General features: G+C 40.8%; 1 protein-coding gene across 2 annotated transcripts in view; it reads left to right on the top strand.

Annotated features, from left to right (window-relative positions):
* Window positions 1-14,788, top strand: part of grk3 (G protein-coupled receptor kinase 3) — a 63,072-nt gene extending 48,284 nt beyond the window's left edge. Inside the window, exons 13-22 of one of the 2 annotated variants that reach the window (XM_062030838.1) lie at window positions 4,728-4,835; window positions 5,024-5,090; window positions 9,530-9,630; window positions 9,720-9,786; window positions 9,864-9,959; window positions 10,021-10,183; window positions 10,265-10,401; window positions 10,552-10,590; window positions 13,284-13,397; window positions 13,509-14,788. In XM_062030838.1, the coding sequence (XP_061886822.1) occupies window positions 4,728-4,835; window positions 5,024-5,090; window positions 9,530-9,630; window positions 9,720-9,786; window positions 9,864-9,959; window positions 10,021-10,183; window positions 10,265-10,401; window positions 10,552-10,590; window positions 13,284-13,397; window positions 13,509-13,670 (1,054 nt within the window). In that variant the 3' untranslated portion in view covers window positions 13,671-14,788. The remainder of the gene's footprint in view (window positions 1-4,727; window positions 4,836-5,023; window positions 5,091-9,529; window positions 9,631-9,719; window positions 9,787-9,863; window positions 9,960-10,020; window positions 10,184-10,264; window positions 10,402-10,551; window positions 10,591-13,283; window positions 13,398-13,508) is intronic. The other variant, XM_062030839.1, reaches the window with a different exon arrangement.
* Window positions 14,789-19,443: the final 4,655 nt, after the last annotated feature.

The following is a 19,443-nucleotide window of genomic DNA, read 5'->3' as shown; positions in this document are numbered from 1 at the left end:
AAAGATCCACCAACACAGATGTCCAGAATACTGTGGAATTTTGCGATAAAAACAGAGCTGTTTGTATTGTGATACAATGTGTCCGAATACTTCCGTTTCAACGATTGACGTCACGCGCATACGTCATCATACATAGACGTTTTCAACCGGAAGTTACCCAGGAAATTTAAAATGTCACTTTATAAGTTAACCCGGCCGTATTGGCATGTGTTGCAATGTTAAGATTCCATCATTGATATATAAACTATCAGACTGCGTGGTCGCTAGTAGTGGCTTTCAGTAGGCCTTTAAAGTATGATTCACATTTAGAATGTTTCATCCTTCTATATATGCTAGTTGGAGTTGCAGACAACTTCATTACTGCTAAATAACAGTTTTCAGTCATTTCACAGAAGATGCAGGATTTGCTTTAACATTTAAGTGGTGAAACTTCCTATAAGAGGACAGCTGTAGTGCTGTATTCTGACCATCATGTCATATTTCATTTGAACTTCTTTTTTTTTTTAGTAGTCACGTACAAATGTGTGTGAATTATGCAAAATGATTTAAATTTGGTCCCCATGAACCATATTAACTCTTTTTCCCCAGGGTCCCCAGTAAGAATGATCAGCACATTACTTCATCAATCCAGAGATTTAAAGACGTGTATGAGCTAACTGGGCAGTGGTCATTTTACACCATTTTTTTATGCCTCCACAACCTGTAGAAAGGGTGGTGCCCACAAGTCATGATCAAAAACTTGGTCCCCATTCCAAATGATAACCAGTGTGTGTGTGTGTGTGTGTGTGTGTGTGTGTGTGTGAGTGTGTGCGTCCAAGGGCGTAGACTCTCATCTTGCTAATCGCTCGAGTCAACGGTGGCGATGGCAAAAGTAAACATGGCCGCGAGTCGTGCTAGCGGCATTGTGAGTCTATGCTAACACGGCGCTAATATGTGACTTTTGGTCACATGCTAACCTGGAGTGAGGGTGTTTACCGTATTTCACTAAGCGCACGATCTGGTCCAAACTGGCTTTTGTGCTCTGTTTAAAGGTGCTTTGAAGATATTAGCGGCAATAAGATGTGTTTGGGACTGGTTTCACTGCAGCGTGTTAATAATTGATGACCCCAAGCACCCACAAGAGGATTAGCTTAAGGACGCTGACACCTACTGTTGACAGGTGGAACATCAGCTCGCTAGCACACACACACACAAGCATAGTTTGAAAATCCATCCATCCATCCATTTTCTACCGCTTGTCCCTTTTGGGGTGGCGGGGTGTGCTGGAGCCTATCTCAGCTGCTTTCGGGCGGAAGGCGGGTTACACCCAGGACAAGTCACCATCTCATCACAGAACCAACACAGATGGACAACATTCACACTCACATTCACACACTAGGGACCATTTAGTGTTGCCAATCAACCTATCCCCAGGTGCACGTCTTTGGAGGTGGGAGGAAGCCACGCAGTCACGGGGAGAACATGCAAACTCCACACAGAAAGATCTCGAGCCCGGGATTGAACTCAGGACTACTCAGGACCTTCGTCATGTTATTGTGAGGCACATGCACTAAATCAGTGTTTTTCAACCACTGTGCTAGTGTGCCGTGAGATACAGTCTGGTGTGCCGTGGGAGATTATCTAATTTCACCTATTTGGGTTAAAAATGTTTTTTGCAAACCAGTAATTAGACTTAGACAAACTTTAATGATCCACAAGGGAAATTAATTTGTTCAACACAGTAGCTCAGTTACAGTGATGGAAAGTGTAAGGATGGAAAGGACAATGCAGGTATAAATAGACTAATATAGCTATAAAAAAATCTAACATATATACGAATATATACATAATATGTGTACAGAATAATTTATATACAGATATATTATACTATGTCTATAACATATATAATATAAACCAATGACCACGTACAATATTACAGTATATACAGTATATATGACAGCAGCAGCATAAAATAGAGAGTAGGTCCAGCAGGAAATTGAAAATAGACATTATAAACATTATAAACAAAGAAAAGTAGCTAACATGTCAGGTGACAGCTAATAGGCAGATGTCATCTATTGCTGTATGGCGAGTGATTATACAGCTGGATGGAGTGTGGAATGAAGGAGTTCTTGAATCGCACAGTGCGGGAAGGAAGCTGAAGGAGCCTGTTGGAGTATGAACTCCGCTGTCCCTTAATCCGCAAATAATGTGTTGTTGTTAAGTGTCTGTACTGTCTGGAGATCGGCAAACTTACCAGGTTATATTCTTCCATATCAGTACCGTATTTTTCGGACTATAAGTCGCAGTTTTTTTCATAGTTTGGCCGGGAGTGCGATTTATACTCAGGAGCGACTTATGTGTGAAATTATTAACACATTACCGTAAAATATCAAATAATATTATTTAGCTCATTCACGTAAGAGACTAGACGTATAAGATTTCATGGGATTTAGCGATTAGGAGTGACAGATTGTTTGGTAAACGTATAGCATGTTCTATATGTTATAGTTATTTGAATGACTCTTACCATAATATGTTACGTTAACATACCAGGCACCTTCTCAGTTGGTTATTTATGCCTCATATAACGTACACTTATTCAGCCTGTTGTTCACTATTCTTTATTTATTTTAAATTGCCTTTCAAATGTCTATTCTTGGTGTTGGCTTTTATCAAATAAATTTCCCCCAAAAATGTGACTTATACTCCAGTGCAGGGGTCACCAACCTTTTTGAAACCAAGAGCTACTTCTTGGGTAGTGATTAATGCGAAGGGCTACCAGTTTGATACACACTTAAATAAATTGCCAGAAATAGCCAATTTGCTCAATTTACCTTTAACTCTATGTTATTATTAATAATTAATGATATTTACACTTAATTGAATGGTTTAAAAGAGGAGAAAACACGAAAAAAATGAAAATTAAATTTTGAAACATAGTTTATCTTCAATTTCAACTCTTTAAAATTCAAAATTCAACCGAAAAAAAGAAGAGAAAAACTAGCTAATTCAAATGTTTTTGAAAAAATTAAATTTATGGAACATCATTAGTAATTTTTCCTGATTAAGATTAATTTTAGAATTTTGATGACATGTTTTAAATAGGTTAAAATCCAATCTGCACTTTGTTAGAATATATAACAAATTGGACCAAGCTATATTTCTAACAAAGAAAAATCATTATTTCTTCTAGATTTTCCAGAACAAAATTTTTAAAAGAAATTCAAAAGACTTTGAAATAAGATTTAAATTTGATTCTACAGATTTTCTAGATTTGCCAGAATAATTTTTTTGAATTTTAATCATAATAAGTTTGAAGAAATATTTCACAAATATTCTTCGTTGAAAAAACAGAAGCTAAAATGAAGAATTAAATTAAAATTTATTTATTATTCTTTACAATAAAAAAAATACATTTACTTGAACATTGATTTAAATTGTCAGGAAAGAAGAGGAAGGAATTTAAAAGGTAAAAAGGTATATGTGTTTAAAAATCCTAAAATCATTTTTAATGTTGTATTTTTTCTCTAAAATTGTCTTTCTGAAAGTTATAAGAAGCAAAGTAAAAAAATTTATGAAATTATTTAAACAAGTGAAGACCAAGTCTTTCAAATATTTTCTTGGATTTTCAAATTCTATTTGAGTTTTGTCTCTCTTAGAATTAAAATGTCGGGCAAAGCGAGACTAGCTTGCTAGTAAATAAATAAAATCTAAAAAATAGAGGCAGCTCACTGGTAAGTGCTGCTATTTGAGCTATTTTTAGAACAGGCCAGCGGGCTACTCATCTGGTCCTTACGGGCTACCTGGTGCCCGCGGGCACCATGTTGGTGACCCCTGCTCTAGTGCGACTTATATATGTTTTTTTCCTTCTTTATTATGCATTTTCGGCCGGTGCGACTTATACTCCGGAGCGACTTATACTCCGAAAAATACGGTAGGTGGCAGCCGGTAGCTAATTGCTTTGTAGATGTCGGAAACAGCGGGAGGCAGCGTGCAGGTAAAAAGGTATCTAATGCTTAAACCAAAAATAAACAAAAGGTGAGTGCCCCTAAGAAAAGGCATTGAAGCTTAGGGAAGGCTATGCAGAACGAAACTAAAACTGAACTGGCTACAAAGTAAACTAAAACAGAATGCTGGACGACAGCAAAAACTTACTGTGGAGCAAAGACGGCGTCCACAATGTGACATGACATGACAATCAACAATGTCCCACAAAGAAGGATAAAAACAACTGAAATATTCTTGATTGCTAAAACAAAGCAGGTGTGGGGAATATGGCTCAAAGGAAGACATGAAACTGCTACAGGAAAATACCAAAAAAAGAGAAAAAGCCACCAAAATAGGAGCGCAAGACAAGAACTAAAACATTACACACAGGAAAACAGCAAAAAAGTCCAAATAAGTCAGGGTATGATGTGACAGGTGGTGACAGTACACCTACTTTGAGACAAGAGCTATAGTCATGCATGCTGGTTATGCTTTAAAGTCATATCCAACAATTGCGACAACAACTTTTTACTGTCACCGGAGTTTCATTTTTTAATGATTACTGCTGTTGGTGTGCCTCCGCATTTTTTCAATGAAAAAAATGTGCCTTGGCTCAAAAAAGGTTGAAAAACACTGCACTAAATAATGGTGAAATTAAAGGCAGTAAAAACTTTGACATCAGGGAGAAGGCAGCCATCTTGTTTGTTATCGCTGCAAGCTGCATATCAAGCCGGTTGTTTTGTACGTTGTGCTTGCAGTGGTACTCACGGCTACATGGCTCCAGAAGTGCTGCAGAAAGGGACGGCGTACGACAGCAGCGCCGACTGGTTCTCTTTAGGATGCATGCTGTTCAAGCTCCTCCGAGGGTAACGCCACTTCCTGTCTGCTACCCCAACCCTCTTCTCTGACCGCCACCGACCCTCCTTTCCTGTCCCCCTCTTCATCTGGGTTTGATGTGTGGAAAGGCCACATGTCTGAGCCCAGTGGGTCAGAAAGGAGGTGTGAGTGTGTCTGCTTGGCACAGTAACAAATGATGTGTTGCTGCCCCCTGCAGGCACAGCCCCTTCAGACAGCACAAGACCAAAGACAAACACGAGATTGACAGGATGACTCTCACCATGGTAAGATCTGTCGGAACCATTAAATACACAACATTGCTTTATGTCAAGGGTCACAAAGAAGGAACTAGAAATTATAAATCACATTTTTTCTTAGGTAAAGCGTAAAAAACCCTGTTTAACACCTTTTTGGGTGTTCATTTGAACTTATATTGTTATCAAAGACAAATAACACCTTTACACTTGTTTAATCCACAGCATTAAATGGATTTGACAAAAATGCAGGCCTTAAATGGCATAGAAAAGCATTAAATTCATACAACTGTTTAAACGTGTGTACTTCAATTTAGTCCTTACAAGTGCATTATATTTGCATACTTACACTCGCTCTTTTGAATGCATAACTCTTGTATACTTAGACTTAATCTTTTAGGTGCATTATATTTGCATACTTACACTCGCTCTTTTGAATGCATAACACTTGTATACTTAGACTTAATCTTTTAGGTGCATTATATTTGCATACTTACACTTAGTTTTTGAGTGCATTACACTTACATACTTACACTTAGTCCATTTGGTGCGTAACACTAGCATATTTACACTCAGTCTGTTGAATGCATACTTACACTTAGTCCTTACAAGTGCATTATTATTGCATACTTACACTTAGTTTTTGAGTGCATGACACTTACATACTTACACTTACTCACTCTGTTGATTGCATAACACTTGCATGTTTACACTCAGTCTGTTGAATGCATAATACTTGCATACTTACACTTAGTCCTTACAAGTGCATTATATTTGCATACTTACACTTAGTTATTGAGTGCATGACACTTACATACCTACACTTAGTCCCTTTGGTGCGTAACACTTGCATATTTACACTCAGTCTGTTGAATGCATACTTACACTTAGTCCTTACAAGTGCATTATTATTGCATACTTACACTTAGTTTTTGAGTGCATGACACTTACATACTTACACTTACTCACTCTGTTGATTGCATAACACTTGCATGTTTACACTCAGTCTGTTGAATGCATAATACTTGCATACTTACACTTAGTCCTTACAAGTGCATTATATTTGCATACTTACACTTAGTTATTGAGTGCATGACACTTACATACCTACACTTAGTCCCTTTGGTGCGTAACACTTGCATATTTACACTCAGTCTGTTGAATGCATACTTACACTTAGTCCTTACAAGTGCATTATATTTGCATACTAACACTTAGTTTTTGAGTGCATAACACTTACATACTTACACTTAGTCCATTTGGTGTGTAACACTTGCATATTTACACTGTCTGTTGAATGCATACTTACACTTAGTCCTTACAAGTGCATTATATTTGCATACTTACACTTCGTTTTTGAGTGCATGACACTTACATACTTACACTTAGTCCATTTGGTGCGTAACACTAGCATATTTACACTCAGTCTGTTGAATGCATACTTACACTTAGTCCTTACAAGTGCATTATATTTGCATACTTACACTTAGTTTTTGAGTGCATAACACTTACATACTTGCACTTAGTCCCTTTGGTGCATAACACTTGCATATTTACACTCACTCTGTTGATTGCATAACACTTGCATGTTTACACTCAGTCTGTTGAATGCATAACACTTGTATACTTACACTTAGTCCTTACAAGTGCATAACACTTGACTACTTACACTTAGTCCTTACAAGTGCATTATACTTGCATACTTACACTGAATTTTTGATTTTGAATTTTGAACACTTACATACTTATACTTAGTCCCTTTGGTGCATAACATTTGCATACTTGCACTCTGTCTTTTGAGTGCATAACACTTGAATACTTAGACTTAGTCCTTTAGGTGCATGACACCTACATACCTGCACTTAGTCTTTTGAGTACATGAATCTGTTACACCTGTGTACTTACACTTAGACCTTTAAGTGCAGAACACTTACATACTTTTAGTTCATTATTGTGCATACATACTTAGCCTTTTGAGTGCATTAATGTGTTACACCTGTGTTCTAGTCTTTGTCTTTTGTGTGCATGCATGAGTCTGTTACACTTGCGTACTTACACTCAGTCTTTTGAGTGCATTAGCTCTGTATACTTCCATTCAGTCTTTTGAGTGCATTAATGTGTTATACTTGCATACTTAATGGTAATCTTTTAAGTGCATATGACATGCAAATTTAAACTTAGTCCTTTAGGTGCCTTATATTTGCATACTTAAACTCAGTCTGTTGAGTGCATAACACTTGCATACTTACACTTAGTCCTTACAAGTGCAATATATTTGCATACTTACACTCGGCCCTTTGAGTGAAATAACACTTACCTACTTAGACTTAGTCCTTTAGGTCTATTATATTTGCATGCTTACACTTAGTTTATGAGTGCATGACAGGCTCCAGCACCCCCCCGCGACCCCGAAAGGGACAAGCGGTAGAAAATGGATGGATGGACACTTACATACTTGCACTTAGTCTATTGAGTGCATGAATCTGTTACACCTGTGTACTTACACTTAGTACTTTAAGTGCAGAACGCTTACATATTACACTTTGTCCTTTAAGTGCATTATTTTGCATACTTACACTTAGTATTTTGAGGGCATGAATCTGTTACACCTGTGTACTTACACTTAACCCTTTAAGTGCAGAACGCTTACATACTTATACTTTGTCCTTTAAGTTCATTATGTTGCATACTTACTTAGTCTTTTGAGTGCATTAATGTGTTACACCTATGTTCTAGTCTTTTGAGTGCATGAGTCTGTTACACTTGCGTACTTACACTCAGTCTTTTGAGTGCATTAGCTCTGTATACTTCAATTCAGTCTTTTGAGTGCATTAATGTGTTACACTTCCATACTTAATCGTAATCTTTTAAGTGCATATGACATGCAAATTTAAACTTAGTCCTTTAGGTGCCTTATATTTGCATACTTAAACTCAGTCTGTTGAGTGCATAACACTTGCATACTTACACTATTATATTTGCATGCTTACACTTAGTTTATGAGTGCATGACAGGCTCCAGCACCCCCCCGCGACCCCGAAAGGGACAAGCGGTAGAAAATGGATGGATGGACACTTACATACTTGCACTTAGTCTATTGAGTGCATGAATCTTTTACACCTGTGTACTTACACTTAGTACTTTAAGTGCAGAACGCTTACATACTTACACTTTGTCCTTTAAGTGCATTATTTTGCATACTTTCACTTAGTATTTTGAGGGCATGCATCTGTTACACCTGTGTACTTACACTTAAACCTTTAAGTGCAGAACGCTTACATACTTACACTTTGTCCTTTAAGTGCTTCATTTTGCATACTTGTACTTAGTCTATTGAGTGCATGCATCTGTTACACCTGTGTACTTACACTTAGTACTTTAAGTGCAGAACACTTACATACTTACACTTTGTCCTTTAAGTGCATTATTTTGCATACTTGCACTTAGTATTTTGAGGGCATGAATCTGTTACACCTGTGTACTTACACTTAGTACTTTAAGTGCAGAACGCTTACATACTTACACTTTGTCCTTTAAGTGCATTATTTTGCATACTTGCACTTAGTATTTTGAGGGCATGCATCTGTTACACCTGTGTACTTACACTTAAACCTTTAAGTGCAGAACACTTACATACTTACACTTTGTCCTTTAAGTGCATTATTTTGCATACTTGCACTTAGTAATTTGAGGGCATGAATCTGTTACACCTGTGTACTTACACTTACATACTTACACTTTGTCCTTTAAGTGCTTTATTTTGCATACTTGCACTTAGTCTATTGAGTGCATGCATCTGTTACACCTGTGTACTTACACTTAGACCTTTAAGTGCAGAATGCTTACATATTACACTTTGTCATTTCAGTGCATTATTTTGCATACTTGCACTTAGTATTTTGAGGGCATGCATCTGTTACACCTGTGTACTTACACGTAGCCCTTTAAGTGCATGACACTTACATACCTGTACTAAGTCTTTCAAGTGCATATGTGTGTTGTGCTTGCGCACCTGGTGTGTGTGTGTGACAATCATTGGTACTTTAACTTGAACTTAACTAGTCGTGTGAGTGCATGAGTCCGTTACACTGGCGTACATACACTTAATTTTTTAAATGCATAAGACTTGCATACTTAAACTTGTTTTTTTAAGTGTGTTACAGTCAAGAAGTTAAGTTTTGAAGTGACACAAGTGTATCGTGCGTGCGTGCGTGCGTGCGTGCGTGCGTGCGTGCGTGCGTGCGTGTGAAAGATGTAAAGTCCAAAGAGAGAAAGTGTGATGTTTGCTATCAGTTTAAATCCAGATTAGGATTTAATCCAGCTACTTGATCTTTTAATCCTCCCACAGGAAGGGGAAGGGTGAGGATATAAATAGCTGTCTCAATGGCGGCCACATAATGAACGGTCCGCTTGTATACACGCTACATCCTGCTGACAAATGACACCTTCTACGTGGCTCTCCCTTCTAGAACGTGGAGCTGCCCGACTCCTTCACGGCGGAACTGAAAGAACTTCTGGAAGGTCTCCTGCAGCGTGACGTGTCCAAGAGGCTGGGCTGCCAGGGCCGAGGGTAAGACACGCCCCCCGCCATGCTATCCGATGGCCAACAGCGCCCCCTGTGGTCACATGAGGAGTAACATGCAGTGTGGTGTCAAGCAGAGCGTCAGAGGTGAAGGAGCATCCTTTCTTCAAGGGTATTGACTGGCAGCAGGTGTACCTGCAGAAGGTGAGGCCCCGCCCCCTCCTCTATGAACAAATCCCGGCCTGTCGCAGGAAACCTCAAAGTTGTCTTTTGTGCTGCAGTACTCGCCGCCTTTAATCCCGCCCAGAGGGGAGGTCAACGCCGCCGACGCCTTCGACATCGGTTCCTTTGACGAGGAGGACACCAAGGGCATCAAGGTAAGACCGGCGTCCAATCAGCACAAAGCAGCGTCCCGCTGAATGGCGTCTGCTCCCGCAGCTACTAGACAGCGACCAGGAGCTCTACAAGAACTTCCCTCTGGTCATCTCCGAGCGCTGGCAGCAGGAAGTGGCGGAGACCGTCTACGAGGCCGTCAACTCGGACACGGACAAGAACGAGGCTCGCAAGAGGGCCAAGAACAAGCAGCTGGGCCACGAGGAAGGTGAGACCCCCCCTGAGCTTAGCCTCCATGTCGCCCACGTGCGCGCTCACCGCCCGCTTTCTCTGCCGTGCACGTGCTCAGACTACGCCCTGGGGAAGGATTGCATCATGCACGGGTACATGCTGAAGCTGGGCAACCCCTTCCTCACACAATGGCAGCGCCGCTACTTCTACCTCTTCCCCAACAGAGTGGAGTGGAGGGGGGAGGGGGAGTCACGGGTGAGTGCACCATGTCTGCTGGGTGCGTGTGTGTGTGTGTGTGTGTGTGTGTGTGTGTGTGTGTGTGTGTGTGTGTGTGTGTGTGTGTGTGTGTGTGTGTGTGTGTGTGTGTCACCTCACTGTGTGTGTGTGTGTCTTCAACACGCCAAGGAAACATGGCTCGGTCGCTTGAAGCAGCACAAAGACGCGGTGAGTGTCACATGACGTCACGGCCGTCTCGTAGACGTGTAGGCTCCGCCCCCTTTACTGTCGCTAGTTGAAGAAGCACCCCGTGAGGCCTTGAAGTGACGTCACCCTTTGACCTTGTTGCTCCCCCCCCCACATTGACCGAACAGTGAATTAGAGATTGACCGATTATTTTTTCAAGGCCGGTAACGGATATTTGGAGCCAATATTAATAATTTGCAGTAAAAGTTATTTAAACTTGAAAATAGAAGCTCTCAAAATACAAAAAATATAAACAAAGTTTAATTATTCAATAAATACAAAAATCTTATTAACTCATTAATTAATTTAAGAGAATTAAAACAACCATAATTAACACTGTCAAATGTTATTAATTATTAATATTTTCACACAGGCAGAAGTTTTGACACACGAGATTATGCCGTTACACAATCACATGATTAATATTTTTATTCTGTTCTTACATGAGTACAAAAACAACAGTAGAAATGTAAGAAAAATTACCAAAAAATCTGTATTTATTGTGAAAAACCTCCAACTAATAATTCATAATAATATACTTTGTCACCTATAACACAGTGCTGAAACCGAGTTCCAAATCTTTAATTACCGATACCGATATCAACCGATACCGATATACACAGTCGTGGAATTAACACATTATTATGCCTGATTTGGACAACCAGGTATGGTGAAGATAAGGTCCTTTTTTTTTAAATTAATAAAATAAAATAAATAAATAAAAAACATTTTCTTGAATAAAAAAAGAAAGTACAACAATATAAAAACAGTTACATAGAAACTAGTAATTAATGAAAATGAGTCAAATTAACTGTTAAAGGTTAGTACTATTAGTGGAGCAGCAGCACGCACAATCATGTGTGCTTACGGACTGTATCCCTTGCAGACTGTATTGATATATATTGATATATAATGTAGGAAGCAGAATATTAATAACAGAAAGAAACAACCCTTTTGTGTGTATGAGTGTAAATGGGGGAAGGGAGTTTTTTTGGGTTGGTGCACTAATTGTGAGTGTATCTTGTGTTTTTTATGTTGATTTAATTAAAAAAAATTAAAAAACGATACCGATAATAAAAAAACCGATACCGATAATTTCCGATATTACATTTTAAAGCATTTATCGGCCGATAATATCGGACATCTCTAATACATTTATATATAAATAGATATACACATTATATATATATACATACAGTGGGGCAAAAAAGTATTTAGTCAGCCACCCATTGATTGTCAATGGGTGGCTGACTAAATACTTTTTTGCCCCACTGTATATATATATATATATACATATACATATATATTAGGGGTGTGGGGAAAAATCGGTTCGAATTCGAATCGTTGTGCGATTCAGCATCGATTCTCATTTTTTAAAAATCGATTTTTAAATATATTTTTTTATTATTCAAAAAATGTATTTATTTTTTAATTTTTTATTAATCAATCCAACAAAACAATACACAGCAATACCATAACAATGCAATCCAATTCCAAAACCAAACCCGAGCCAGCAACACTCAGAACTGCAATAAACAGCAATTGAGAGGAGACACAAACACCACACACAACAAACCAAAAGTAGTGAAACAAAAATATTATCAACAACAGTATCAATATTAGTTACAATTTCATCATAGCAGTGATTAAAAATCCCTCATTGACATTATCATTAGACATTTATAAAAAAAGAACAATAGTGTGACAGTGGCTTACACTTGCATCGCATCTCATAAGCTTGACAACACACTGTGTCCAATATTTTCACAAAGATAAAATAAGTCGTATTTTTGGTTCATTTAATAGTTCAAACAAATGTACATTATTGCAATCATTGTCCTTTACAATTATGAAAGCTTTCTACAAAAATCTACTACTCTGCTTGCATGTCAGCAGACTGGGGTAGATCCTGATGAAATCTATGTATTCCATGAATAGAGAATCCTTTTGAATCGGGAAAATATCGTTTATGAATCGAGAATCGTGTTGTATTGAAAAAAAATCGATTTTGAATCGAATCGTGGGAAACCCAAAGATTCACAGCCCTAATATATATATATATATATATATATATATATATATATATATATATATATATATATATATATATATATATATATATATATATATATATATATATATATATATATATATATATATATATATATATATATATATACAGCCCTGAACTAAAGTATCAAAATTATTAATTGATATTTTTATTTGAGAATCGATATTAGAGCACAGAGATCTGGTATCGATATTTTAGTATGGATCCACACATAACTAGCGCTAATGTTGTGGTTAATTTAGCAGTAAAAAACATCAGGGGATTTTATTGATCTAAAATATTAGAAGCTCTAGTAGTGGAAAAATTGGGGGAGGGTTTTGATACTATACTAGTACTGGTATATCGTGCACCACTAGAGTCCTTATTGCGTCTGCTGATGTAGTTCTGTTGTTGTAAAAAAAAAAGGTCGATACAATATACGTCAAAATGCCAATTATCGGCGCCGACAAGACTGAGTAGTCTGTTCCGGGGTCAAACTGTGGTTAAAGCTTTTATAGGCGTGTCGCAAGTGTAAGAAGAAGCGAGGAACGAATGTGTGCTCAGGCCTTTTGAGAGCGGCGTCTCTGACCTGTGACCTCTGACCTCTGCTCTGTGTGCGCCTCAGCAAAACCTGCTGACCATGGAGCAGATCGTGTCTGTGGAGGAAACGCAGATTAAAGACAAGAAATGCATCCTGCTGCGCATCAAAGGGGGGAAACAGTTTGTGCTGCAGTGCGAGGTAACACACACACACACACACACACACACACACACACACACACACGCACACACACACACACACGCACACACACACACGTTGTTGTGGTAACCGTGTGGTTGTTGTCATCAGAGCGATCCAGAGTTGGTGCAGTGGAAAAAGGAGTTGACCGATGCGTTCACTGAAGCTCAGAAATTACTGCGTCGTGCACCCAAGGTCATCGGGAAGAGTCGCACTGGCGTGGTGGAGCTCTCCAAACCCCCCCTCACGCACCGCAACAGCAACGGCCTGTGAACACACACACACACACAAGCATACACACACACACATACACACACACACACACACACACACGTACACACATAATGACCAATCCTAGTTTTTCCCGCCATGGGACCTTGCCAGTCATGGACAGGAAGCAGCATGTGACCTGCATGAACCTGAGGGGGGCGCTCTAAGGACTCAAAGCGCTCGTTAGCGAGGAATGCTAACCCCCCCCTCGCCCCCCTCCCTCCCTCAGTGTGCAACGGACGTGCTAAAGTGCCAACGCCGACGTTTACTCCAGTCGAGGAACACGAAGTGCACGGACTCCTCTGATTGGCTGCCGCAGCCGGTCGGCATAGAGACTGACATTCCATTGGCGGACCAGCCGGTCGCTATGGCAACCAGTCTTCTCCGGGTGTGCGGGGGGGGTGTACATATTGTTTGTGTTTTAGTGTTTGCATCATGTCCACCTGGGAGGGAGGGGATAAAAGGGGGCGGGGCTAAGGCAGGAAGTCAGTCGGCCCCCGTGGCAACGTCGCCCGCATCACTCGGAGGCGTGGCTTCGCACAGGAAGTGCGAGCTTTGCCACGTCCACGTCTTAGCTCGGTTGTCTCTGAGTGACGCGCACGCCGCTCTGCAAGCTTCTAGAACATTCCGCCATCACAGAGAGGGGAGGGGCTAGTAACGGGGATCAGCGTTAGCGTGCTTCTTTGTTTGTCCGTAGCCTTTCGGCGAGGGGCGTGGTCTCTTAGAGAAATGTGGTCACCGTTTCCAGGTGTCTTTTATTTTTTTATTCTTTTCATTTCCGTGGGTTCTTGCACCTTTTTCCAGCGCCATGTGTTACTCGCTAGTCTCAATGTGCCAAACAACTGTTGCCGAGGGGGGCGGAGCCAGCGGACGCCTTACTTGCGGCCGTGTCGCGGCGGCGGAAGGGAAGAAAACTGTGAGCTAAAGAGACGTGCACGCTCGCCATGAAGTATATGAGAAATATAAGAGAAATATATGTGTATAAGAAGACACCCAGCTTTAGCTTTATTTAAAAGATGTAGAAAACAACTTTGGGGATTTTATTGTCATTTCTTTCAGTTGTTTGTGGTGAACAATCTTGCACATAAAGACTTGAAAAAAACGAAACACTTCTTTGGGTCTAATTATTATTTTCCTTAAACCACTAATGATGCTTGTTAGGCACTTTTCTGTGTTTTTGGTACTTTTCTTTTCGGGCCGTTTTGTGTTTGGCTTTGATCAGTTGAGTTTGCACACACCAGGAGCTGTTTGCGCTCTCCTTGCCAGCGCTATGAGGATGGTGGCCGCACATTCCCGCGGGACGACGGGAAAAGCGCCGGGGAGGCCGCGCCGGCACAAAGATGGAGTGGAGAAGGAAATGTAAGCCTGCAATTCCCTCTGTCCTAAAGTTAAAGTACCAATGATTGTCACACACACACTAAGTGTGGCGAAACTATTCTCTGCATTTGACCCATCACCCTTGTTCACCCCCTGTGAGGTGAGGGGAGCAGTGAGCAGCAGCGGTGGCCGCGCCCGGGAACCATTTCCCCTTGATGCTGAGTGCCAAGCAGGAAGGTAATGGCTCCCATTTTTATAGTCTTTGGTGTGACTCGGCCGGGGTTTGAACTCACAACCTACCCATCTCAGGGCGGACACTCTAACCACTAGGCCACTGACTAACCACTAAGCAGAGAAGCCCAGACTTCCCTCTCCTCAGCCACTTCGTCCAGCTCCCCCCGGGGTATCCCGAGGCGTTCCTAAGCCAGCTGACAGACATAGTCTTCCCAACGTGTCCTGGGTCTTCCCCGTGGCCTCCTACCGGTCGGACGTGCCCTAAACACCTCCCTAGGGAGGCGTTCGGGCGGCATCCTGACCAGATGCCCGAACCACCTCAGCCGCATGTACCCGTGATCTTGTCCTTTCGGTCATAACCCAAATCTCATGACCATAGGTGAGGATGGGAACGTATATCGACCGGGCGGACACTCCAACCACAAGGCCACTGAGTAGCTCCTCATGGGGAACGTGCGGTCTTCGGCGAATAAAATGGACGAATTGTTCGGGCTCGTCCGAACTCAAAAAGCAGTACGCCGTGTGCAGTATCTTGTGCTTTACGGAGACTTGGCTAGTCGCGGACTTCCCGGACCACAGCGTGTCTCTACCCGGCTTCACAACCTCTCGGGCGGATAGAGACACACTCCTGAGCGGTAAGAAGAGAGGCGGTGGGATTGCCACCTTGGTGAAGGAGAGGACGTGGACCCCGACTTAAACAAGTTGAAAAACTTATTGGGGTGTTACCATTTAGTGGTCAATTGTACGGAATATGTACTGAACTGTGCAATCTACTAATAAAAGTTTCAATCAATCAAAGGTGGTGTAACTGTAAAGGAGTGTGTTTGTATGCCGGACATCCAACTTCTGGCTGTTGGAATTCGACCATATTATTTGCCAAGGGAGTTTACTTCTGGAATCTTCCATCGGTGTGTAGATCCCTCCTTCCTCAGACGAGACTGCTGCTTGTGACACCATTCATGCCGCTGTTGCTAGGCAACAGACCAAACACCCCGATGCCCTCGTTCTCATTCATCATGCTTCTTTGGACTCAACTTTCCACCAATATGTGCACTGTGCAACACGGGACTATACAACTCTGGACCTACTGTATGCTAATTCGAAAGATGCATACAGTGCCACTGCCCTGCTGGAGTTGGAGTACAGGACACTGATCGCTGACTTTGTGGAGTGGTCTCAGGCGAACCATCTGCTCCTTAATGTGGACAAGACCAAGGAGCTGGTCATCGTCTTCAGGAAGAGAGTGACCCCTGTGGAGCCCATCAACATCCAGGGCCGGGAGGTGGCAGTAGTGGGGCAGTACAGGTACCTGGGAGTCCACTTGAACAGCAAGCTGGACTGGAAGGACAACTGCAAAGCTGTTTACAAGACGGGCATGAGCAGACTCTTCTTCCTGAGGAAGCTTAGGTCCTTTAATGTGTTGGAGATCTTTTTTCAGTCTGTTGTGGCCAGTGCCCTGTACTTTGCAGTGGTTTGTTGGGGGAGCAGCACCAGCTAAAGGGACTCGAACCGGATTGACAAACTGATCCGGAAAGCCGGCCTATACTATTGACAGTTGGAGGCGTTTGTGTGAGTGAGGGACAGGAGGACTCTGGACAAACTGCTGGCCATTAGGACAATCCTGCCCACCCACTCCACCTGACAATTGAGGGACAGCGGAGGTCACACTCCAACAGGCTCGTTCAGCTTCCTTCCCACAGTGTTCCAGTCAAGAACTCCTTCATTCCGCACTCCATCCAGCTGTATAATCACTCGCCATACAGCAATAGATGACATCTGTCTATTACCTGAAATGTTAGCTACCTCTCTTTGTTTAGAATGTCTATTTTCTGCTGGATCTAATCTCTATTTTATGCTGCAGCTGTTTCATATACTGTAGTATTGTACATGGTGTTGCGTTTGACCAGATGTTCCTCCAAGTGGGATGTAAAACGCTGGTCAGTCCCAAGTTCCTTAGATGACATATAAACTGATCTCAAAGGTACCACCAAGCACAGTATAGGTATTTTGTAATTTATTGTCAAATATTTGAGAATAGAGACCAGCCTCGAACAACACATCCAAATGCGTAGCCCAAGTTGATCTGAAAACTTCCCGGAATGCACTCTCCTCTTCAATATCCCCCCCCCCATCCCCAGTGCAAGCACTTTGTCATGAGATGAAAAGAAAAGCAAAGAGTACAATATGGAACATTAGCTATATGTAATATGACTATGAAAATTAATAAGTAACACAAAATATGGATATATGATGATATATATATATCTTTCAATGGTCATTGTTATATATAATAATATATCAGTATATATTATATACTGTATATATAATATGTCAATACTACATATGTTATATTGTATATTGCTACTATGGTACATTTTTTGTCTACTTCATACCTGCATTATCCTTTCCATCCTTTGTAACTGAGCTACTGTGTGGGTCAATAATGTTTGTGTAAGTCTCCATCATGGATTATATTGATTATTAAAGTGAATTACATTTATATAACATTTTACACAGCGAAAGCCATGATGTAAGTGACATTTACACCTGTGTGGGTGGCACTGGGAGCAGGTGGGTCAAGTGTCTTGCCCAAGGACACAGTGGCAGTGACTAGGATGGCGGAAGCGTGGATCGAACCTGGATATAAATTATTTAGAAACTATTATTAGTCAATAACTGGTATTTAGCAGAATTATTCATCATTTTTATTCCAAATCTGTCCATCCACTGACTACTCTGTCGATCATACACTAATATCAGGCATGGGATTGTTCCGTCTATCGTCGGAAATCCGTCTTTTTAAACTCTGTAAAAGTATAGAAAAATATTTTCCGTTTTACGTCGTTTTTTCCGACCTACAATGTGTGTTAAAACCTTGATCCGTCTCTTTGCCATACCTGCCGACAACTACGCTTTTCCCGTCCTGGAGAGGGGTAAAGATCCTTGCAGAGCCAAGAACTCACTCTGAACAAAAAGTAATGCCCACACATACCAAGCACGAACAAACTGATAACAGTAGTTCAGCCGGGATATGCGCATTTCAAAATTACATTTACAGCCCCGAAATCTTGTTATTGTTTTCTTTTTTATGCCCCGCCCTCCACCGTTTGACCACTTAGAAAGTCCGTGAGTGTGTCACATTCAGGTTGCCAGTTACGCACCGCCATCTTGGTTTGGCTACTGCCACTGGTAAAGTTACTAAACATGTCAGACCTTAGTACATCTAAAAGTTACCATTCTCAACTTATTCATGAAAAACCCAGGATTTGTATCGGGGATGTCTTTGAAAGATGGAGACCATTGAAGGCAGAGAAGATTTTTTCATCTGACGCCAAATTTGCTAATTTCCTCCTTGGTAGGTAAGTTATGCATTTATGTTTTCTTATTACTTGTAAGAAATGGAAATGGACATTTGGTATGTAAACTATATTGTCCAATACAGTCTATGATCTTGTCTAACAAAGCTAGTATGTTCCTGCAACCAATGCTTAGTGTGATGGTGCTTCTCTCCTAATGTAATGCTTAGCATGCTAGCCCGGTCAATGCAACATCGACATAAAGGCTAACGGGGGAAATATATGCCTGTTAGCCTGTATGTCCATGTGTATTCCAACTGACAGGGCAAAATATATTTTGGACAAATAAAATGTGGATATGTGTAGTGTCAGTGCCTATTTCCTTCTCAATATGCTGAGGAAATGGGTTCCAACATTAGCACGGCTGTCATCATGGCAATGTGAAAGATATGGAGACAGCTAAATCACATGATAAAATAATTCTTCATTCGTGTTTGCATATTTTGGACTACATGTACCAAGTTATATGGCAATCTGAAACGTTTGAAACAGTAGCCTATAGGCATACCTTGGTAAAATGTCTCCTCTTTAGTTTTGGGCGTACATTAGGCTGCTAAGCATGCTCTACTTATTTTCACCAGTATAACCATTGCTAGAGTTGGTTGTAGTTTGTTTTAGTCTTTGTTTTCTGACAATAACCATAGGATTGCCATTTGTTGTGATATTGTACTCAGGCATGATGTACTTCTTCCTGAAAATAGCCTCATTTCTGTGTCAAATGTGTTGGTTAGAGATTTGTTATTGACAAAAAGCTTGTCTATTCAGCTATTATAGTCCCAGCACCTCAACCGCTAGTAAGAGGCAGTGGAAGTTTGAAGTTCCTTGGAGTAGTCCAGTCCATCCAGCTGTGTATCTGGCAACCTCAGTCA

Source organism: Entelurus aequoreus, linkage group LG21 (assembly GCF_033978785.1).
Source record: "Entelurus aequoreus isolate RoL-2023_Sb linkage group LG21, RoL_Eaeq_v1.1, whole genome shotgun sequence".
NCBI lineage: Eukaryota > Metazoa > Chordata > Actinopteri > Syngnathiformes > Syngnathidae > Entelurus > Entelurus aequoreus.
This window is presented reverse-complemented; position numbering and strand designations above follow the sequence as displayed.